Genomic DNA, 25,360 nt, shown 5'->3' with positions numbered 1-25,360 from the left:
TGAAACAACAGAAGCAGGAAACCAGTCATACGATCTTCAGGTTTCTCTAACCAAGACTTGATCACATTTAAAAAATTTTAAACATAGCATGAAAGTAAATGCTCTTATAACCGCAAGTATGCTTTTTTTTTTTCTTCTTCCCTAAAATGAGTATTGCTGGCTGCAATAATTTGACTCCTTTCCCTTCAATATCTGCTTTAATATCCAGTTGAAGAAGCTGTGAGAGGGAACTTCTACTTCAATCAAATCATTGGAGATTATCATTTAGCAAGTCATTTTCACCATCATTTAGAATCTGTTTTCCATGCTGGGATGGGTAAGACAGTTTGACTGGAGCTGTTAAACCAGAGAATTGCACTCGGCTCCAGTCTCTTTTAGCTTGGTTTCTATGGCTGGACGCCCTCCATAATGCATACTAGCACGAGTACCTGTTATGTGTCACTGGTATGAGTGCAATTTGCATCCAAATATCAGTACTGTGAAAAATATACCTTTACAATATGGGATAAATATATTTTTAGGGTATTATTTTGATACATTTCAACTACCTCTATTTTAAATTTTAAACATGTGGCTTATTTAATGAAAACATTAATCATATTATGAAGGTGGTGCTTAGATAGAATTGCATGAATAGTCTCCATGCCAAATAATGGTTTCTCTCCTCCAGCTAGTTCCCTAAACCAAAATCTCATGTTCCCCCACCAATGAATAAATTATAGTTTTTTTTTTTTTCTTTTTCTTACAGCCATGTAATTCATTGGTGCCAACAATAACTTCTGGGGTTGATAAAGTACCAAGCTAACAACAGAGATGAAACTACTATCTGTATGCTCCCACTCCAATTTGAGGCCTTGTGACCATGTAAGAAAGAAATATAGTCAGCATACTGAATACTTCAAGTACACAATTGGCATTATGTGGTAAAATGAAACTAATTATATTTGATGATGGCAATTTAATTAGTGACAAAATTAATTTAGTCCTTATGTTCTAAGAAAGTGAGAGGCAGTATTGTTCCTACGATTATTAGACTTATTAGGTTCAAATGAGAAACATGAGATGAAAAAAAGCACAAGAATAAATATTCTGTTAGAGATATAGCATTACTCTCGTATTTCAGTCATAAAAAAAAAAAAAAAACTAAATGAGAAAAGGCATATAGATATGTCTTGATTTTTTAAAAGATAAATATTTTCATCCTTAGAGTCAGTGCTTTTACTGAAAGATGACTTTTTATTGTACTGCTTAAAACATAGCAAACAGTAATAAACAGATTCAATTAAGCAGACAAAAAGAATTATCGTCTACAAACTTATTTGACAAAGAGCTTTAAAGTTTAATTTTTGTAACACAGACCACCTACTAACCAAAAATATTTAATCACATATCCACACGGAAATATAGAAATCTGTCAGTCACTACACCAATGCCAACAAAAGAATGAACACCATAAATTATTCTGATAAAAAAAAAAAAAAGCATCCAACTATTAGTAAGATTATGCAAGACATATGTAGGAACTCTAAAACTAAATTTAGCTGTGTATATACTGCCTTGATCTGCTCAAATTTATAAACAGTGTAGTACAGTTTGATTTGGTAAAAATTTGTTTTCCTGACCTGCTTCATGTAACAGCAATCAAATTTAGTGAGCAAGTTTCCAAAATTTTAAAATTGAACCTATGTAGATCAATGTGAAGGCCAATTATTTTTCTCCTGTGAGTATAAGTGAAGACAGTTCAAATTTTATAATTTTTCTAGTAATATTTGCAAATAGTTTCTAATGCAAAAAGTCTATGTTCGGTTAAGATTTTCTATTTTCAAAGTTAGCTGTGACAAGTATCTTCTAACTGCTCATTCTTTCCTCCTTGTTCATTTGCTCTCTGGGATTGCAGTAAATCTGTTGTCAAAGCTAGTAATATACAGGGTTATTCAAAAAGAATGAACTAATTTCATTATGCAATATTTTAATAAGGAGAAGCAATAGAAAACTCCAGCTAAGTCACAAGTATTTACTCACAATCAACTTTTATTTTCTGTCCTACAAGTGTTCAATGTGGCCACCACCTGCAGCACAGGCAAAATCCTCCAAGATGTGTATCAGTATATCAAAAGCAAGTTCATTATGGAACTAAAGAATAAATATGCTTTGCCTGAGGCAATTCCAAAAGATATTGACACAGAAAGGAAATGGAAAAACTTTGATAGAGAATCCAACCAGACAACCAAAGTACTCAGTGGATTGTGATACACTGATATGCGTCTGGGAGGAGCTCTCTTATCACACTGATGTTGCCCGTGCTGCAGGTGGTGGCCACATTGAATAGGAAATAAAAGTTGATTGTGAGTAAATACTTTTGACTTAGCTGGAGTTTTCTATTGCTTTTCTTTCTCCAAGATTTCAATGATGAGACAGTTTATTTTTCAAATGACATTGTAAGGTAGGTGCAAGAGGCCACATCTGGCTGTATTGAGCAAAAAAAAGAAAAGAATATTTTGGCTGGTTATACAGTCATCTCCATTCATAATCAGGTGCCATTTCAATGTATATAACATTTATTGTATTTTACATAACATTGTCTTTGAATTACACTGACAAAAATAATAATTTATGCAAAATTTTCATTTGCTTTAACCTTGTTAAATGTTGTCTTTAGAATAGCAATGTACCACAATTGTTTAACATATCTTATGGCTGTGGCCCTAAGTTTCTGTATTATAATGAGGCAAGTGATATGGTTTTTGCTAGTCTGATTTACTTTCACAGTTGTAAATCAGACAACCAACATGAAAATATTCAAATCTGAAAAACACCCGTTAATAGAGAAAAATGTTACTTAAAATGTAGAATATGTACAAATGTTGTAATTAGTCCCATCAGAATACCTTTAAAAGCTCATACTTATACTTTAGCATTTAGATTTCTTTGCCAAATATAATCATCTTGCAGCTTCAAGATATTGATGTGATAGTATATTTTTAGAATGATATTGTATGGGGAGGTGTGAAAGGTTGGATCTGGTTAGCTTTACCTTAAAACAGAATATTAAAGCCAGTTATTTACTTTTTAACCTAGCAAAAAATAACAGCAAGCGTATGACTTATGCCCCCCCCCCATTAGCTTGACAACCAGTGTTAGTTTGTTTACATCCCCATTACTCAGCAGTTCCGCAAAAAGTGACCAATAGAATAAAGTACCAGGCTAAGAAAAAAAAAAAAAGCACTGAAGTAGATTTGTTCATCCAAACCTTTCAATACTTGAACACAGTCTAATGACTTAAACAAGTAAAAGATACATAATGGGCTTTCATTTACCAAATCCTATCACTAGGCTTTGGATGGCCCAGGGCTGTAGAAAACACTGGCCCAAGGTGCCAGCAGCAGGGCTTCCCATTTACTCCATTAGCAAACACTCACAAACTTGTTTCCTCCATCATCTTTTTACTGCTTTCAAATTGTGAGTTACAAAGTAACCTGCACTATTGGTTGGTGATGTACAGGTATAAAAAAAAAAAAAAGAACAAAAAAAACCCTAGCACGGAACACTGTATGTAGTTAGTAAATCAAATTGAGCAGTAACAAAGCACAGATTGAGATAGCCTTTTAATCTTACCTGGAAAGACCTCTATAGTAGTGGTGTCATCAAAGAATGCACCCAGCTACCTGCTAAGTGGTTCAATGGCTTTCAGCCATGGAAACCATATCAAGACTGAAATATCAGAATAAGATGCAGTCCTTACAGGATCCTTTTTCAACTATCTAATCCAGCATAGAAATGAACACCATTTAAAGTCAAGGGGTGGATAGTTTGACAGGATTCAACAAGCCAGAGAACTGTGCTGAGCTCCAATGCATGTTTTCGCATGGCTTCAACAACTAGATGCCCTTCCTAACACCAATTATTTTACAGAATCTAAGGGATGATAAAAGGTTGTACTAGAGAGGGAGGTGGCACTGAGGTGCTAAAGTATGAAAGAGGGACAAAGGAGACAAATAGCTACTTCACAGTATATAAAAGTGGGTGGGATATCTGAAAATAGAATGATGATAGTGACAGAGCAGAGTCTCAAAATACAAGTGTAAGAGAGAATATGGATAAAGAACTGGGTGTAGTGAAGGAAGTGAAAAAATAGGAGTGATTCAAGAATTGACACATTGTATGTAGCAAAGTAAGGGAGGAGAGTAGCAGTAAAATGTACTGAAAATAAGATGCAGTTGATGTGCAGGGTGGGATGAACTAGAGAGAGAGAGTGAAAGATGCACAGCTATAGAAATAGAGGCCAGAGGGATATGGGGTTGGATAAAGTGAGTGGAGGGGGGAGGGAGGGAGGTGAAGGGTCAAATATTTTGGAGATACTTTTGCAATGAACTAGTGACTGGTTTGTTGGAAACTAACTCGCTAACCAAATGCAATTAAAAACATATCAATAGTGAAGTATCCTAAAATATTAAGTGTGAGATTAAAAAAAATTTACCTAGTCATTGCACACTACTTTTCTTCAAAAATAAAATCAAGACCGATATTTGTGAAAATGTCTTTTAATACAAAAATACAACTCGATCCATCAAATATATATATACACACACACGCATACACACAGAAGAAAATGTACTCTTTTTCATGATATCAAGTAAGACCATCTGTTTTATATAAACCTATATTTTTGACATTGGTAACTTGTGTTGATGATAATGGTAAACTGTCCCCTCCTGCTGTAAAAAGTCCTACAGGATAGACACCTTCATTACTACCAGAAGTCACAATGTTGTCAATTGACTGAGTTGTTATAGTTCGATTTAGCGGTTTGGAAGGGTCTTCTCTAATGGGACTGGACTGAGAACACATTTTTTCTACAATACATGATACAGGGGATAAGTCAGAAACTAGAGAGCTTTCAAATACATTAGATTTTAATTTAGACGTTCCTTGCAATACATTTGTTGTGTTGCTATCTGTGGTGTCTGAAAATGGTAAAACAAATTCTGAAGAGGACACAACCGTAGAATTCAAACCGGTACCTGGTATCCGAGAACTGATTGATACTGGAGTAGATGCGTAAGACTGATTATTCAGCTGACCATACCTGTCATCTTCAGGCCCTACAGGTTCAGTTTTCACACTGGGAACAATGACAAAACCACCAGAGGAATTGCCACTTTTACTAGCATCTAGTGAAGCAACCTCAGATTCCTGTCCAAAGACAGCTGCTGTATCTTTCTTAACTTGTGCTAATTCAGCCTCAGATATCTCTTGTTTAACATCAATGACTTGTGTAGTGACAGATGGAGCAGATTGAGATGTAACTGATGTGATGGATGATGAAGGCAGAGATGGTTGAACTGTTGGAACTGTAATACTGGGTGGGTTTGATAGAATGGTCTGCATCTGGCTGAGATCACCAAATACAGTAACCGTTGAAGCTGGTTGCTGAGGTATTGTGCTTGGAAGACGACTATCACACAGTTGTTCAAATTCTTTCATGTCCAAACGTTTTGCAATGATTTTTAACTGATGTAAAATATCAGGATCAATATCTAATAGCCCATTGTACATATATTCAGCAAAGGCATTTAAAGCTTCTGTGCTAACTTCTTCAGGAAAGTTTACTTGGAGAAACTTGTGAGAGAGGATATCTGTACTGAATACTGACAACAGTTTTGGACACACAGCAGACAGGACAACTTTATGCACCTGAAACACAAACACAAGGAATCAATTACATAGGGAAATATATGAATGGGAAACAAAACATAAAAAAGTAAAACCACTCTTAGAAATAAAAATACATTCCTTGAAGATTCTACAAGGTTTTATAATGTGTCAGTATTACAAATAAGTTAATTCAAGAAATCATATCGATTTCCTGCAAGAAACAGGTCCAGTCCCAAAGGAAGAACTTGATATTCTAATACTATTATTTCTGGAAGATTAGTCTGATAGAAAACATGCATTCTTCATTTGTTTCATGAAATGTTCTTTAAATAGTCAGTAAATTAATTTGCAGCCAGAGAATATTAATGTTAAAAGCAATATACCTACCATCACAGTAGATGAGCCATTACCAATACCAGCATCACACAACTTTCCACTTTTCCACAGAGATGCTAGATTGGACATGACACAACGCTGATGATCAGCGACAACAAATATTCGTTTTTCTCGTGGTCGAGGTTTTTCCACAGGCTTCGGTTTGGGCTCACTTATTTGAATTGGTGGAGCTAACACTTGAACAGGCCTTGTAATATTTTGAGAAACCTGGGCCACACTCATATGCTGCTGGACTGGCATTTGAGCTTGTAGTGTTTTTGCAGCCATCTGAGATACCTGAGTGTTAACCATTTGTCTGAAATGAAAATTTACATTTTAGAAGAAAATCACTAGTGATGTTCAAAATTAAGAGGTGAAAGAAACCAATTAATCATACATACCGCCGGTCATCAAATCGACGATTTTCAAACCTCCGTTCCTGGAAACGCTGCTCCTGGAAGCGTTGCTCATCAAAGCGTCGATCATCAATTTGCTTTTTCTGAATTTTTGCAGGTGAAGGTTGAGGAGGTGAATCATCTGGAATGAGTACTGGTGCAGACGAGACAGTGGCAGCAGCAATCTTTTTACGCCTAGGGTTCTCAGGCTTTCCGGAAAATACTTGATTTGAAGGTCCTGCCTGTAAGCATAAAGAGACTATTTGAAGAAAAATAACATAATTGCAACTTCAGAGTGCACTAAAATGACAAAACAAGTTAAGCTCTGCCTTGTTTATCTCAATGAATATGTTTATTTTGCAAAACAAACCCAGAATATTCTTGTAGCCACTTATTCAATAAGAAATAATTAGTTTAAACTATTACTGAAAGATACAAATATCATTGTATTTTGAATAGCTACGCAACATCCACCCCAATTCATAGCTAGTCTCCTTACACAAGACCTGAAAGTTTTTGGAGAGATATTGACCCAATATCTGACTGGTACTTATTTCTATTAAACTAGCACTGAACAAACTATTTCAGTAGAAACAGTAAATTATTTCACTATACTTCACTGAAGACACACCTTTCCGTGAACAGTTGAACATAAGTATAAAAATAATATGTTGGAATAAAGAAAAACTGAAGTTTATATCATAATCAAAAGCGAGATAAATTAGTCAACATCCATAGTGCAATGGAGAATAAATCTAAGTTCCAAACCAGCTAATAAAAGAGTAGAGAGAAATAGTGAGGAAAAAGCAGAGAACGGTAGCTCTCTAAGCAATAAAAATACATATATATGTAAGTTGTCATAAAAATATGTTAATGTAAACTAAAGTCGACCATTCTTAATATCCTAATTGAAATTACTTCACCACAAAAATTACTTACCTTTAAACTTCGTGCTATACACTTGGAATGTAGTTCAGATTTCTCGTGCAGAAGAAGTTTACTTTTCCTATGGCTGGATCCCAAGTCAACACTACCTTGGACCCAAGCATTTTTTAAAGCAGACCTAGTGCTGGAGAACCAATACTTCTGGCAGACAGCACAGCTAGCTAACGGATTTTGGTTTGGACGCAACTGTACCAGTAACCAAGGATAGGTTCTCTGGAGCTCGTTCAAAGAACTAAGCGACGATTTCGTATACCTAACACTTTTGGGGATGAAATGAACACTACTTTTCTGTGCTAGGACACCGGTGCTATACGTCGTGTTGTTATTAAACAGGAAACCCTCTGTATTCTCCATTTTCCTTAAATTCAAATTCAAAGACAAGCGTCCTATATAAAAATTGTTTCGGAGTTAAAAGGTAATCGAAGTCTGTTGATTTGTAACTGCCATCATCTTATCAACCCAAAGATTTACACAATAGAAAATTTAAATTTAAAAATAGATAAACACAACAGCAATATTACTGAAGATTGTGTCAACAGAATCTGAATTACGAAGTAAAGTAATTATTTTGAAATTATTAAATTTCAATATTTAAGCTGTCAGATGAATATTATATATATATCCTTGACCACTTACCAGGGGCAGTTTAATGTAATCGATCAGCGGCAAAGGTATGTGGCGAATCGTATTATCACAAACATTCCGAAGCAACCCGAACGGAGAATCTCCGTGGAATTCCGAGGTTGTAGTGAGGGTGGAGCTGGACGTCACACTCGTCTCATTCTGAAATCTGACACTGTTGACGACAGACTGTTCAAATTTGTCATCGGCATGAAATATACTAGAACTGCTGCTACTATTCGACCAGACTTTCTCCGGTAGATTTCCTTCACAAAAATCCTCAATGCCCTTAACACAATTCCTGATTCGACTTACAATCGATTTCACGATAGGCTCATTAAACCTGTGCTTCGAACGTAAATGCTTCGGTAGGTTGCGAAATTTACTTAATACAGTTGAACACGATCGAACAGGGCACTGAACACTATCCTCAGAAGATGGGCCCTTAAACTTCCGAACAAAAACCATCACAAATTACAAAATTTGCTTTACTGCAGCGGGCGATTGAAGCTTTACTTATTGAATGGAGAGAAGGGGGTGGGGCGGAAGCTGCAACTGAACGGTGAAAAACTAGATTGATGAAGAATGGAGGGAAATCAAAATAAAAAGTGTAGAAGCTGGGACGGGCGGAATGAAAAAAAAAAAATAAACATTGAAAATATTCCATAAAAACGAGAACATTAAAATGGCGGCAGGTTGTGAACCTCGTGTTCATGAATTAGTGAGTGGGTATGCTATTAGATAGAAAGGAAGACTAGTTCTCTAGTAGGAAGACTGCTGCTGTGACTTGTCCACTGGCAAAGAAAGCAGTCTGAACAACCAATACGATAAGAGATCAGCTACTGACGACCGACCAACAGAAAGATATTAGAAAGGATATGCTACCTACGTCTCTTCATTGTGACAAACCTAACACCGAGACAGGTCAGTCGTCAACCACAATAGCGAAGAAAAGTCCTTTCAGCCCTAGAAGGTGAAACTCCTTTAACAATCTTACGCACAACCGAACAACACAGAAAACAACATGTAATCCTACGCCAACTGGCAAGTGCACGAAGCTGCAAGGGACCAGAGAAAAGCTTTGACAACGTCGCACTATATAATTTAATTAGTGATTTTATTTCCAACCAAGTTGTGAACAAACCCACCACCGATCGAAATAGAATAGCTCTGCCGCTCCCGAATATAATAAAACAACTCTTCTTTAATTTGTGAGCACGTTATTCTGTATGTAATTATATACACACACACACACACACACAATTATTAAACAAAATTATAAAGAAAAAAAAAGTTTCATGATAAAACAAAAATACAAAAACAAATTAAGTCATAAATATTTACAAAGCAAGAATGTGATACTCTTTAATAACGATACTAAATGTGAGAAACTCCTGAAACTGACAATATTTTTACCAACCCACCTGCAGTAAATATGATATTCCTGATTGTTGAGGTAAGTCCATATTATAAATCCTTAACGTAGAAATTTGCGTGGTTCGCAGACAATGATTTGTGTAGATCTGAGAACAACCAGCCTCTCGAGAAATCTCTTTCATTCGAGTTCCGAGAGTGTTTTTACCAATTGGCATGTTATCATACCATGGAACTTCATCTGGATTCACATTCTGCTTGCTTCTTTGCCAAAAAGCATCACAGAGTGGATTTAAGAGGCTAATGTATTTTTTGAAAGAAGTCAGCGGGCACCATTTATTACCGGGTATTTCATACATGCGTACTTCATTAACATGAGGATCCCCATTGCTGTTCAGTTCAGCTCCAACCCGAAAGGTCACATATTGCAGACCCTGAGGTGATAATTCAATACTGAAGTCTCGTTTCGAAATCTCCCGCAGATTATCGCGCCCGCGGCTACACATATGCAACATTAAATCCATGAATACCTTATTTTGCAAACCTCGTGGTTTGTCCTGATCCAGAGCTGACGATAGCATAATTTTCTGTATATCTTCCTCTGTAATAGGATTCTTACGCTTAATAGCATCCTTGCCCATTGCCCTCAATTTCATCAAAATTACACTGAACACTTCATTGGCTTCGATGAATTCGTCATCTGTTATAATATCTAAATGCGACATTCTCTTGAAGTGACGCTGTAAACCGTAACGCAACGTAATCATCGATTTCCGAGCATAGAGTTTACCACTAACCTGGCGCACCTCTGTGTAGAACTTTTGCAGAAATCGGCTTAATTGTTGAGCAGGCTTTTTCTCTAATAAAGACAAAGTTGTGTGTTGAGTCCTACAATAGTCCTTTAGAATTTTGACAGCACTTTTAATAATATTTTGAGTTCGTAACGATTCATCTAAATCAATAAGCTCCACACCGTTCATATGGTTTGGAGAAACACATGCTTTAGGGTTTTGTGTTTCTGGTTGGGAATCGCCTAGGTTGTTGGACGCCATGTTGAGTGACAGAATTAAGAAATAATTATATAAGGAAATCTATGAGCAATCAGCAATAACTGCTAGCTTTTGACTAAATATAGAACCATACAGTGCAAAAAAATCGGCTGCAGCAACGTGTGTAAAGAATTACGTTAATGATACTATGATGCAAAAGCTGCTTCCACTCTCATATTTCTCACACCGCCATTTTTCTGTATCACACTTATTTCCCATGGGGAACAGTAGACTATTGACCGACAGTAGTAAGTCCACGTGAGATGCACTAGCCAATGAGAACATCCGTAGTCATAGTTCTAGCTATTACACTATTACATGGCAACTAATAGCTAGGTAATAGCAAGAGGAAGATCGGGAATAAAGCTACCGCGAAACAATATATTTCGAGAAGCCAATTACTGAATAGCAGACCCATCCAATCGAATAAAATCGCACCAGATGTTAAAATGTCTCTAGAAAACAAAGGCAAACAATACAGAAGAAAAATATATAACAAAAAAAATCAATTAACCTGGTAAGAATCCAATAGCGGTATAGGGTCAGGGTGCTCCGGAGTGGGGCCGTTCTTACCAATAAAATGCAAGCTACATAAATATGTCCATGGTTTGATGTTATTAACAGTGAAGTATAATCGACCGCAAGCTTTCACCCAACGCTGACACTTCGGTAAGTCTTTGTGTGGTTTAGGGAATGGAATCCACCAAACCCCTTTCATTTGCGGTCGGTTAGGATAACGGCTATCACTTTTACAGGTACCATAGCTACAATGACGATTGGCCGGCATTTTGTATATAACGTCGTTAAAAATTTCGTCCTTCCACAATATTCATCAGAACTTCAACAAATCCATGCAGCAATGCGAAAAAAAAGATCAGCCATTTATATTCACTATTAAACACATCAAACACGTTTGAAAAATGCTGGTCACGAGGTTGAATAGAATATTATGCTGTCTAAAGTAAATGTAGCACTAGGATTTATTGATTACCGTCATCTTATGATAACAGTAACTTCCCGAAAAATTGAACAACAGCGAGTGTTTTCCAAATCCTATTTAATTTTCAGCACAAAGGTAAATATACAGAGAAAAAGTGAGGGAAAAAAAGCAGGCACTTCGCTTTGATAAACTGTTTAAGTATGGCGGACAATAATGGTAGTCACAAACAGTTTGTCCTATGAAATATACAGTAATCTACACATGATAAAACCTGCTGTTAACTCAGATATAGCAGCAGCAGTGGAAGGAGGGAAATAGCAGCAGCAGTGAAAGGAGGGAAAGAAGTCAGATAAGGAAAACCAACACAGACAAGTTCAACACGTCAGTAATAGCAGTAGCAGTAGTGTTGCCATGGCAACGGCCAGGAAAAGAGCTCTCTTTAACATGTCCTAAATACAGTAGTAGATTCAGGTAGCGGGCTATGCAAGTTAGCTATTTTACTATTTTTTGTTTCTGTCTCCATCGTACAATAGGCATCATGACAGCAAATAAGCCACTGGCATTCCATTGCACATAAAATATTTGAGGACAAGGTTTCTAAAATGCGTTAATAGCAAAATATCTGTGTACTTTTTTCTAGTTCTATTTACATACACCTTGTACTCTTCAGACACAACACAGAACTTTTATTTCCGACCCCATACCCGAACGAATTTGCGGAAGAGGCAGCTCTAGTAACCACCTCGCTTTAAAATAGACACAGCAAGATCATTTAGAAAATAATATGAAAGCATGCTAGCAATGAACACACTAAAAAAAAAAAAAAACTTTTTGGATCGTGCAACTACAAAGTTACCCTCCCCCATCGAACATGCATTATGGGCTCAAGGAATAGTTACTATGACTTCCTATTGTCCAAGAGTCATTCTTAGCAGACTGATTAAACTACAAAATGATGAGAAAGTAATGAAAACAATAGAAAAGTGATTGGCTTCCTTTTGAATCCACAAGAGGAAATGAATTAAACACTTGCCAGTAAACGAACCATTCTCAATACTGGCGTTGCAGAGAAGAATCGAACCACGGCACATGTACCGGATGATTTATGAAAGTTTGGGAGGGGTGGGTAGAGTCTCCAGATTAATAGAAATTAGACAATAAAGATCGAAGAAACATAAACATAATGCAAAGGGAAAATATCTTAAATATTCTGTTGTGTATGGGGAGAGTCACTTTTTGTGCCTTATAATTTAACACTCTTAAATATTGAAATAAATCAGTCACAAAATTTGGTGTTTACCGATTACTAACTAGCTCACCTGCAAAAAAGTAGCATAGACTTTTACAAAAACAGAACTTTGAGGCGTAACTTACTCCAGTCATTCGTTTGCAAGAACATTACAATTTCTCAAGTTGGATTATAAATCATTTTCACACTAACATGCTTAAACAACCGATGCATCCTTGAACTTAACGTAAAAGACGAGGGAGCCCTTAGTCACTTAACGGCACTAGAAATAGTAGTTAAACCCCTCCAACCCCACTATTGGTTTCTACTCCTAAAAAGAAAATAAACTTGACTAATACAGCAGTGTAAACTTCAGGCAATCTACTGATGAAAAGAAAAAAAAAAGCCGGCGGGGACACACAGAGGAGGAATCTCGAATGAGATCGTGGAAAATCCGAAGGTGAAGACACCAATGCATTTTGGTTAAATGCCAATATAATTTAGTAGTGTATTTAATGCGGAATTCGACCAATGCCAGAAAGAATTAGGGGACGAGGTGGAGGAAACACCATTATATATATATATATATATATACACACACACACACACACTCAAGATAGCTTGTACCGCACGCTTGCAGTGTGACTGAGTGGACGCTTGTCAGTAGCAACAGTTACTGTTCTATTGCATCCTGCCACCCTTGATGTTGAATAGTGGAAAAAATATCAAGGGTAGCAGTTTTTGTGATGGGAGCTGAAGTACATTATTAAAAGAATATTCACAATTCTTTAGATTACTGAAAAACAACATATGCCACTTAACTTGAAGTGCATACACCAAGAAAAAAAATATTTATATATAAACATCTTCCAACTCGGCACTGTCGATATATACACACACCGAACCAGACGCAACTAATTTTTTAAAAGTTTTGTCTGATTTTGCAGTTGATTAAAAACAGCCGAAAGCTGCTGTAGTAATCATTGCAGTTACATATTTTAAAGACACATTTGACCACGTTGTCCGATGAGAGAGAGAAAAAGATTCAACTTCCGTTACACCCTAAAACCCAGAGTATTTATCTTAAGATATATGCAGATCACTTATTTACAACATCTACGTTATGTTTATTTATAACAAGCTTCAGCAACGTGAAAGTATCGATCAGTTTCTTTCGGGCTTTTATTAGTCAGTAGCTTGTTTTCTCGCTGTCAACTCCACATAGTAACGAATAATTTGAACAAAACGCAAATCCTTTTTATCAAATGTTTCTAAATTGCAGTAGAAAAAACAGCAAGGCACTTTGTAGTGTTAAATTGCTCAAGAATGCTCGAAAATTGTAGTGAGAACAACATATCTCCACACACGACAAAACAGGAGCAGCAATAAAAGGAGTGAAGCGAAAGAGACATGTTCAACAATGTGTATAAATACAGGTAATATTTGCCCGAGGTGGTGGCAGTAAGTACTGATAATTAATCAATTTAAAAATTTCTACTGTCAATTTCAAATGTTTAAACAAGAATACTATAATACAATAACATTTACCGATTTGTCTAAGTGCAAAATTAATCTTCACAGGGTAAAAGAAATAAGTATAATGAAGCCAGGAAGATATTTCAAGTGAATGAACTTTGAAAAGGGTAATAAGAAAATGATTTGGAGTGGTAAAGAATGTCCACAACGAGTAAAATATTTAGCTTGGTGTACACATACAAGTGTTACACTTCAGTTGTAGCTTTTATGCAATTGTAAACTCCTTAATCAGCTGAAAATTTCTCCATTGTTTTTCAATGTATTCATTTTAACATAGGATCCAAATCGGGATTACATATTACCATGCTAATAAAAATGACTGCTCCATCTTTTATCAGTCTAGGATTACATTACAGGCCGCACACTCAACAGAATACAAGAATATCTGGTAAATTTTCAGATTAACAACCGTACGACTTTCACTAGGGTGTTAGAGTTACCGTTAGGGACGGAATTCCCTAACCCTAACCTCCTAGTGAAAATCATGCGGGTGTTAATCTGAAAATTTACCGAATAGCTTATACAATACATACACCATTCAAACTCCATAAAGAAATGATTATATTTCCAATGTGTATATTTTAAAAATAAATGTTTAGTCAAAAAGAAAAAAAAAGTTTGAATTTTGTTGTTTGATTCGATATAGTAGTTAGTGACTCAAACTCTTTTTAAATGATACACGAAATTTGTTTCGAAGCCGACAAAGTAACCAGAATCATCACTATTATATACAGTTGACGGCGTTATTTCAGAGATATAAAACGTATTTAAATGTGTCTGTACCGTATTTTGATTTGTGTTTATGACTGTAATAGGAAGAATTGCTGCATTATGTAATTTGAGGAATGCTAGGAGCTGCTCAGAAGACCATGTAGCGGTTCATCTGCCGGCTCCATTATCTCAAGGTATTTACAGGTATATGAATAATGAGAAAGAAGCTTTCATTACTTTACCACTTGATTTAAATGAATATAAAAAAACAGGACATCGCTGTTACACCGTTTTAACATATTTTATTATCGAAATACAGCCACGAAAAGATAATGATGAATGTGAGAAAGTATATGAAATCTCTGGAGCCTTTCAATTATCGAACCAACCATTAATTAGTATTACAGTTTGAGCATTAATAAAACCGACGTTTGCAAGAAGTAAATAAAACGGGGGAGGGGGAGGGGAGAATGCCAATAAATCAATGCGCATGCGCATGGAAGGCAAGCCAAGTTCCTACAATCGATAAATCAAAAGAAAAATAACGGACATTCGTAAACACTTGCAATACCTTAAATATAAGAATCGCTGATATATGCAGGATATGAAATATTTAGTAGAATCCAATAAAGCCTAGTTTAAGACACTCAAGTGGTAAAAGAAAAACTTACTTGAGGAAGAGGAAACTCCAAAGTGGCTTTACCACCATAGAGCTTTTTACTGTCCCGAGCTCTAAAATCAATTTTAGGAAAGATTGTTTGAGCAGGTGTCCATGGGAAAATAGTCGGAGCAGGATTTTGAGGGCTAGGCTCTCCATCTTTAAAGTGTCTAGAGCAAACGCGATGATGTTTTTTTGGACCATCCCAGTTGTCACCACGTCTTACTAGCTGCGTCCAAAGTTGACGCATGTACGGATCTTTCTTGGCAGTAGGAAAGGGGAAAAAGCGAACACCACGCATGAATGGATAGAGACTAACATTCTTGCGCGAATCAGAGCTACACTGATGTACAATACACCACCACTTTGCCTTGCAAGTAGGCTCCATTATTAAAAAATATATAAACGACACGAACCAAGCTCGTTAGGCAACCCTCCAAAAAGGCAGGCAAACAAGAATTTATGATAACTGAACGGAAATGACTATGCCTTCACCTATCACGTGACGTCCAAGGGATGCAACTGCAGAAGTCGTTGACAAAATATGAAAAAAAAAGGTAAGCAGCTAAAATATGAAAAAAAATCCGAAAGTAAAAAAACAAAGGAGAGAAAGAAAAAAAGTAAGACATTTCTAATTAAGAAATGTAAATATGTACGGAATGACGAAACTAAATGCGCTCGCTAAATTTGTAATCAAGCCAGGTTACATCACACGACCGATACAAGTGATATTTTTATTGTATCTACCTCAAACCGCTTCTTCGCTCCTCGTCGTCGGATTGGTTTGAAGTTGAAGATAGTTGGTACCGCGTCTGGTTTAAGTCGTTGTTTTATTTTGATGCCCCAGTGCTTGAGTAAATTAGGGTCTTTTACATAGCAGTTTCGTTCGAAGTGATCCGAACACAAACTAGAGTATTTCGAAGGGATAAATTCTGCCCGATTAACCCTTGATAACCATTCCTTGTATATATGTGGCCTTGTGTTGCTGTCAGGAAAGCGGAAAAAACTTCTACCACTTCCTGTTTGATTACTGCAACCGAAAGCAACACAGTGAACCATTTGCTACCATTTAAATTTCAATCCTAAGAGTATGGACTTTTTTCTCTTTTTACATGAACTGCTGTAAATCTTAACTAACAGAGATCACACAAAGATGGCGACAGTGTTGCACTAAAGTGATGTCATTACGAGTGGGGAGGTTACTCCGGAAATATCCGGAAACGTACGAAATATAGTTATGGAAAAAAAAAAGGGCATTCGTTGAAATTATCATGCAAACATGCAACGATATTTGACAATTAAACGAGTATTAATGGAATTTACCTTTAACGAATCAAAGCCTGTACGCTTTAGAAAATTGTTTAACCATCCTTTACTAGCAACAAAAGGTTCGTAACTTCCACCCTGGTCTTGAACAAAACGCTCGTAAATAGCCAGTGCTTTGTCTCTAATACATATCGTGCTGAGGCTAAACTTCTTGTTTTGTAGCTGTTTCGTTATCCAAGTTCCAAGCACCTTTTCAGTTCTTTTTAACGCGGTATTCCCTATCCTGGTTACCGTTCCAGAAAACGGCGAGGAGTATAACACGGAATTCTTTATTTTGTCAGCATTTTTTTTTATCGAACGAATAGTGCTCTCTCCAACACCGAACATACGGCCTAATGCAGATGAACCTTCTCCAGATTCGGCCCGTCCAAGAATCTCTAACTTGGTCTCTAATGTCAAATAGGTTCGTTTACGTTTCGTAAAAGAACTAGAAGCTGTACGTAAAGACATGGCGCGATGATAAACATATGCAAAAACAGACAATACGAGGAAAATGCAAAACACTAACAAGTAACCGGCAGGATAGACTAACTTAGCAGTGGTGTTCTAAATCTAGGAACGCTAGATAACCAAGCAATCTAAACTTCTTTCCCACAAGGCCACACGCGCCAACTGATCTCTCTCTCTCTCCTCTTCCACTCATTCCCACCTCCCGCCCCGAAATAAAACCAACATTTCACATTACAGCTAAGAGAAAAGTAGGAGATAGAAAAATCAGATACACTCACTAAATCGCATTATCTAAATTCGCATTAAAGATGGTGGCCTACAAAGCTGTCTCCCGTTATTAATTTTCTTCTTCGAATATTTACTGCCTAATATATTTCTTTTAAACAAAACCGAATACCGTAAAAACTGAAATTTCAATAAAAATGAAAGATACATTAACAAAACAACTCTATCTAGACGTATCTTACGTTACCTGGGTATGCATAAACATACATCTATACAACAATGTACTCTTAATGAACGCAGTAACTATACCCCGAATGAATATCCATTTCCGTTTATTTTTCATTTCATATTTTTTAAAAATTTGACTTGTAGAATAACTTGACTAACAACGATGGTAAAGTACTCACTAAAAGAAAATAGCCTGCTTCAACGCCAGACAGTTTATACAAATTTATATATACACACACACATACATACACGAAAGCAACCACCTTTAAGCAGATCTTGAATTCAGTCTCTCTACTACTTATGACGTACAGCTTGACCCCCCCCCCCCACCATCCCATCTATTACAGTAGTGGTTTAGCACATTAATTTCAGGGTGCATAAACTATTTCAAAAATGTTAAAATTATTTATATATTTACACTTAAATTCCGTTTGAAGCTCTAGATAAACACATCTAATGTTCAATACAATACACTTCTTCTATTACCCCCCCCCCAAAAAAAAGCATCCTAATAGTGTTTGCTGCTCTATATGCTTTAACAGCAGCCAAAATTTGAACGTCCAAATTAAAAAAATTTACAGTATCTCCTGAATGCAGTCTCATGAGATAGATGTTGAAGAGGAATCTAAAAAATTAGAATTGATTGAAAAGACGGGAATTCTGGAAAAGTAGCCTAAAATAAAATGATTCTGTCCACGAATAATGAGTCATTACAAAACAGGAGTAGAACGTAGGCGCCTAACACAAGTATGTTGACTGGTCATCACCTACATGGAGCGGCTGTAACTTTTCTTTCCTGACGGCGACATAACTGTACTTTTACTAGAGGCTGTTTCTTCGTCGACTAAAGTATAGTTGGTATGGAATCTATGCATAGACCTAATTTAATACGGATCAAGCTAGATAGATTGAAGATAGACGATATTTTGAAAGTACGGACAAATTCAATGTAGACCTCAAATTTATTAAAAAAACGCGGAAACTTATGGTAAACGCCATCGTCCCTTAACAGCCACAGAGAACACAGCAGGTAACCATGGTAACAAGGAGCTTGTTTTTCTTTTGCCAACCTATTTTCTACAAATGTGTAGTTTCTAAAGAAAAGAAAAAAACCCGATGGGGGTGAGGTCAAAGAACAACACAAACACGAGGTCCCAAATGCCATTTCTAGACTACTTTGTCATAGATGTAAGGGCGTCATAATGACGTCACTAATTTGCGCAAAACGTCATTTAGAAGAGGAAATAAAAAAGCCTTCAGCGTGCAATATTCAATGAAATTAAGCAAAGACTAAATCAAATATTTCATGCTTTGTTAGATTATTTCCGAGCTGAAGGAGAACTGCTTCGAAAGAAAATAAAAATCAAATTTCGATTTGTGGCGAGCACAAAGCAGAATGAATATCATGAAGACACTCATTTGAAAAACTAGTCAATCAAGATTGTACCAGAACAGAAATTCCAAGAAAGCGATTAGTCAGTCACCCTAGGAAAACAGAGCAACCCATAGTAATGGATTTGCTTTAAGGCCACAACAGACGATTTATTAAATCGTCTAAAAATGTAACTTGTAATTTGAAAAGATCAACCAATATTTTAGCTTCGTAAATGAACTAAAATTCTAAAAAAAACAACAGAAAAACAAAAAACAAACATACCCGGATAGATAAACTACAACGAAAGCTTTAATATAGTATACTCGTTCGCTTTCAATAACAGAATGATGTGAGTTGTAAAGTTTAATATTGTATTACTTTCCTACATATTTTCAACTTAACTTGTGGCAATGTACATATAAATATTAAGTGTATGAATGTATATTTCGTTTGTATTTAAAATCTTAAATTCAAACAGCAGTATTTAAATTGTAAGAAAGGAAGAAGAATAGTAATATATTTATAGAATACATATTACATTTTCATTCATACTGTCAATGGTATCGACTAAACCACTCCCCTCATATTTGCTGGGTTTATGTTAAATCAGATAACTATTGTGTTAGGGTATTCTGCAAAAGTAACCGACAATTATAGGATATACAAGACATAGATCAACTTTATAGGACAAGTAATTAAATCCAAGAATTTAAACAGATAAGGAAACTTTATGAGGTATGGCACATCCCTTGCAAAAGATTTTAAGAGGAAACTGCAAAGTGGATCGAGTCAATTGAAGGAGCTTGTGTGTGAAATAGCAGTCACATCCATAGGCTAATGCAATCTAACCAACTTATTTCTCTAATTATGTGCAGCAATTAGTAAATTTTATACTTTATTGTAAGTTGGTGGATGTCACTATACTGCCTATTAAAGTTAGTGATGTGAGCGGCATATTATTTAATTATAAAACTAGATAAGCCCTTTACATTAAACAAGGGTATAGAAAAGTACATGACAAAAATAAAGTTGCGTAACTGATAAAAAAAAGAACTTTCCAAATGAAATCCCTGACTTAAAAATGACATTACATGATCGTATAACATGGAACCCAACAAACTTACAATCACATTATCAGGATATCTCGTGGCACTGTTGTTTACAGTGTTGAAACATTTCAGTCTTTGTTCGGTAACAAAGTTAGATTCATCCTGTGGCCTTGATGAAAATATTGTAGGGACATAATCAATACTGGCTGTATTACGAACGGGGTATCGGCTGTGGAAATGCAAGCCACAGATACGGTCGTTGTCGCTAGCAATCCAGTCTGGCCTGTTTATAGCATTTACCCACAACTGACGCCGATGAGGGTTTCGCGGGAATCTATGCAACCGCAAGCCGAGCGCAGAATTTTCTTTGGTAGCCCTTACTTTACAACCTACCACAACACAAGCTGGCATGACTACAGTATGAAATAATATGAATAATAATAAAGAAAGAAGTATTAAGATAGAAAAATATTCCAGCGAAGAATAGAGATATGTCGGCCAAATAAACGATACGCATGCGCCAACTCCCACTCCTGCTTTTTATAATGTGCTCTCTTGCTTATTTGGCACAAACTTCCAACTACTCTCGAAACACAAAATACGTTTACCTATGGAATTCAAACAAAAATTGAGCTAAAAAAAAAAAAAAAGGCATTTGAATTAGTTTACATAAATCGATAATTATTTTAGTTTTTAATTTCAATATTCACACCATTTGGAGATTGAAAATAGAAAAGGAATAAAGATCTGAGACCAGGTTCATAAATTCAGGAATATACATGATGCTTCCTAGCATCATAAACAAGCAACTGACAACGGAGCCGATAATCAGTTGTGCACGTGTACAGGAAGAGTATGCATGACGTTCATGCCTGTCTCATGAGCACCAGAGACAGAAGTGAACTAATTTAAACTGCAATGTGAAACTATACCGCAAGAGTGAACCAGTGATGTAGCTGATTTCGATTTATCTCCTAATATAATGACCGCAGTGTTTTTATATATATTTGTCCACAAAGTAGGAGAAAAAGTAGTATAAGTGAAGGGAGAGGAGGGAAAATAGTAATTCAGTGAAGTAAGAGTAATAGCGCTGACTGAGCGAGAGAAAGGAAGTAGCAAAGAGCGCGTCGTGTATCTTCCGTCTTTCTCCGTCACAACATATGAGAAAGTAAGGGGTGATAAATGAATAACAAAGGAAGGGGTGAGAGAAAAAAAATCAGCGTTTCAACTCTGTATGTGTGTATGTAAAAGGGAGGTATGTGAATGTGTGTGCAATGGAAATGGGACGGTGAACCTCTGAGTATGTGTGTGCATGTATAAGTATGTGAATGTTCGTATCTATGATTATTATGTACCTTATTTATATATATAAAATACTACAATTAGCCGTCCACAGTATAGTTATAACTAGCTTGTTGCTAGTTTCTTTTTTTTTTTTTAAACTTCTTAAGGAAATGAAAAATTAAACTGAACATCCAACTGTTTTCTTTGTAAAATATTTGGAAGCTTTTCGACCCCTCCCTCCACATTTCTTGGATTCATTTTTGATAAATGAGAAAATAACGATACTTCTTCGTTCTATTTATACAGAATCATTTAAAAACAATTACGACAAAATTCAATACTTATATTACACACCAATTTTTTTCTTGTTAGCAGCATGCGATCAAGAGTTCGTGAAATGCATCCATCGCTTACAAGTGGTTTTTGTGGCAAATTCAATCTCATACCCTCATTTATCTTCCGCAAGGTGATAGATGGATTGTTATTTATTGCTTCGTACAAGTAGGCACGCATCTCATCATCAACTTTCACATTGCATCTACCGCCTTTGAGTAATGCTTCTCGTTTGCCCGTTTTTATATAGTCTAAAATTATTCTGCTTGCAGTCTTTAAATTAATTCCCATGGATTTAGCAAAGTCCTTGTAGTTCGATCCACGATCATAACAATCTATGAGTTGATTGCGTGCGGCGTTGGACACAGGCGGCTTTTTTGTTCCACGTCCACTGGATGCGGCTTGCCGAGGCATTGCAAAAAAATCACTTTATCGAAGCTGTTTAAGTCACGCAAATGAAATGTGTCCTCACTTTGAAGTCTCTATTCTCACTTTGAAAGTCACGTGCGCTCACTTTGAAAGTCACGTGTGCTCACTTAGACTTACAAATACGATTTACGTAAGGGTAAGAGGAGGTGAAAGACGCAAAAAGTGAGATACAAGTGAAGAAACTAATTACCCTACCTCATATAATCTTATGGTTCAGTTGTGCCGTATTTTATTTTTCAAAATCTACAATGAAAAATCTGTTTAAAAATCTATATTATTTGGAATCCAAATTCCATTTCAAAGTAGTTGTGATCGCTTCAGATAAACACACAAAAGAGGGGAAAAAACGGCGTATTCGATATAACATCACCACCAACTATCAAATTATCTTACTGAGACAAAGAACCAGAATTATACTCCCCACAAATCTTAACTTGCTTCAGAGAATGGTTGTTTCTTATCTTACTAACTCGTTAAAACTATTCAGAAGTAACGCGTAAAGCCGAAACGGAAATAATGAAATGTATAGTTTGCTTAAACGCTGCTAACAAGAACACACACTTCGTAAAATTTTTCTTGATTTTCAATAAACGCTAAAATAGGAAATTGAACAAAGGCAATCTAACCGCGACACACCAGTCAACATATCGTAATATATAATTTATATGAAAAGTATTTCCTTTTATTTTATTAGATAATTCTAACGTCTATTAAACGATATATTGATTGGATAGTACGGCTACAACGCTTTAGGTTAATACCTAAAAACAGCAGTAACTGAAAGAAAATTTTGAACATGTTCTTGTAGCGTATAAACTATGTTCCGCCGTTTCGACATGTTAGTAACCAAGGAAACGACCGTGGGTTTACCCACTACTTTCGCACCCCTCCACCTATCTCTCATTCACACACGTTAAGAAATACTTTACCTTAGCAACATTGCCAGCACTAGCACGTTTCTGTCTTCTCCTTAGTGCAGACGTTCTCATTTTTTCCAAACGTCTGCTCCTTTTTTCTGCAGTTTCTCTCTCTCTCCGATCCCTCTCTCTCAAGGCTTTTGCAGCACGACGCTCCTCGTCGGTGGCATATTTCTTTGGCCTTCCCATTAGTTGAAGTACACGGCGGAGGAGAATTAAAAACTTCCCGTTTGACAAAAGGTTTTTTTAAAGGAGATTAAGAAAGTCACAAGTTGACAGTTAGCTTTGATATTGACCGTTTAATTTAGTCAGAAAATAGAATTGTTAATTTGTTTATTAAATTTTACAATTTCATAGATTGACAGCTGCAGTGTGCGTTTCGGGCACATACACATTCATTTCATTACAGCATTACTATGCTAATTCGGTAAAGTACGTTCGTACTGAACTGAGTGAAAGTTGTCCAATCCCGGCAGTTAGAACATAGCAGGTATTGGAAGTAAGGGTGCTAGTGTTACTAACGGTAGTAAGTAATTAGTCGTGGCGGGGCTCCGTCGTGAACAAAGCGACATGGCGGCAATAGCCACGTGATATGATCTCCGCTCCAGTATTAGTTCAAAATGAGGCAACTAGTCTGTCACGTGACGTGTGAAGTTTGGGCACATACACTAACAGAACTTCACGTAGAACACACAGGTGAGAGGCGGTGATGAAATGAAAACTGATATAAATAACCACAACTAAAATCGCTACAGAATTTATTGTTGTTGCCTTGATTCAGAGGCAAATTACTCTGTAAGACGATTAACAACCCGTCATTATAAATATTGAGTAGACAAAAAAAGTCCCTTATCTTTATCACATTACACAAAACCTATTCAGACCAGCACATCGGATGTGCTGAGATAATGAAGTTATTTTTGTATCCATTATGGAATAAAAGATCTACAACGTCCATATTCCCTGATAGTTGCAATTTTGTACCTGTTGTCCTTCAAACCTACACTAGCCAATAATAACTGCGGAGACATTACTCAATAAAATGTCACTTCCACGTTGACAACGAAAGGTACCACAGGTAATTCATCTTGGCTCAGTCAACTTTAAAATGTGTTTAATTGTATAGAGATCAAATATGTTATATCTGGTAACATTAAAATTTATTTTTGTACCCCATGATACACAAAATAAACGTTATACAATCCCAAACAATTCCGTGATAATATAACAATGTGTGTATAATTTAACGTCTGCTTTGCCATGTTAGTATGAGTCAGAGGGAATTTGTTGAGGTAGATTTTTCTGTGGCCAAATACCCTTCTTGTCGCCATTCTTCATGTTTCCAAGCAAGGAAATATGTTCTCATAGCCAGACATGTTTTTCATAGGTGACGATGATGCTTATGTACAACCATCATGTGAGGTCTAGACAATGGTACACACACGATGCACTTCTTTCAGTTTCCACCTACCAAACCCACAAGCGACGTTGGTCGACCCAAGGCGAAAGTAGAAGACACTTGCCCATGGTGTAGAGTAGTGGGACAGAACCCAATACTGAATGGTTGGGAAGCAAGCTTCTTAACTACATACTTCATCACTTATTTGGTATCAAAATTTTCATCTCATCATCTGCAACCTAGTCACTGACAAAATTCCATTGTAATTCAGTGTTGCAACTGGATATCAAATGAAGACTGTTGAAACTAATAAATGATTAAGTGAAGTTAACGGTTTATGTGATTCCGAATCACTGTCTTCCATGCTCTAAAATAAAATGTGTCCACAAACTTAATCTCAAGAATTTTTATGTGGAGTTACATCTCTGGAAAGACTTTCATTATATTTAAATGTATGTTGTAAAATGATCTTCCTATTATAAAGGTGCCAAGCCCTTGGAATCTCAGACAAAAAACAAAACAATGGCATTTGGAAGGGCATTTAGCTGTATAAATTTTGCCAATTCAGATCGGAACCTGGTGCAGCTCCCTGGCTTACCAGTTTTGAGTAAAACTGTCCAACCCATGCCATCATGGAAAACGGAAATTAAATGATGATGAAGATGATGATTCACTGTCAAACTGGACATTCATCTTCTTGTAAAACGGAAAGCTCTGATGAGGAAAATAGAACACCAAATACTTTTTCCAATTACATGAACATTGCTATTTAGAACCACACAATTGCTAAGCAATGCAAAGGAGATAATTTATTGCAGAGTAGAGACCAAAACCTTTGGGTATTGAGAACACAAAAAT

At 36.2% G+C, this 25,360-nt stretch overlaps 1 protein-coding gene across 36 annotated transcripts in view; it reads right to left on the bottom strand.

The window, feature by feature from the left end:
• Positions 1-4,525: 4,525 nt before the first annotated feature.
• LOC106877732 (uncharacterized) overlaps positions 4,526-25,360 on the bottom strand; it is a 195,289-nt gene continuing 174,454 nt past the window's right edge. For 26 of the 36 annotated variants that reach the window (XM_014926720.2, XM_014926715.2, XM_014926708.2 and 23 more), the window contains 3 exons: positions 6,432-6,667; positions 6,043-6,346; positions 4,526-5,694 (listed from right to left, as the gene is read on the bottom strand). In XM_014926720.2, coding sequence (XP_014782206.1) covers positions 4,630-5,694; positions 6,043-6,346; positions 6,432-6,667 — 1,605 coding nt within the window. In that variant the 3' untranslated portion in view covers positions 4,526-4,629. The other 10 variants (XM_052966572.1, XM_014926729.2, XM_014926721.2 and 7 more) reach the window with 10 other exon arrangements.

The sequence above is a fragment of the Octopus bimaculoides genome, chromosome 3, assembly GCF_001194135.2.
Source record: "Octopus bimaculoides isolate UCB-OBI-ISO-001 chromosome 3, ASM119413v2, whole genome shotgun sequence".
NCBI classification, from domain to species: domain Eukaryota; kingdom Metazoa; phylum Mollusca; class Cephalopoda; order Octopoda; family Octopodidae; genus Octopus; species Octopus bimaculoides.
This window is presented reverse-complemented; position numbering and strand designations above follow the sequence as displayed.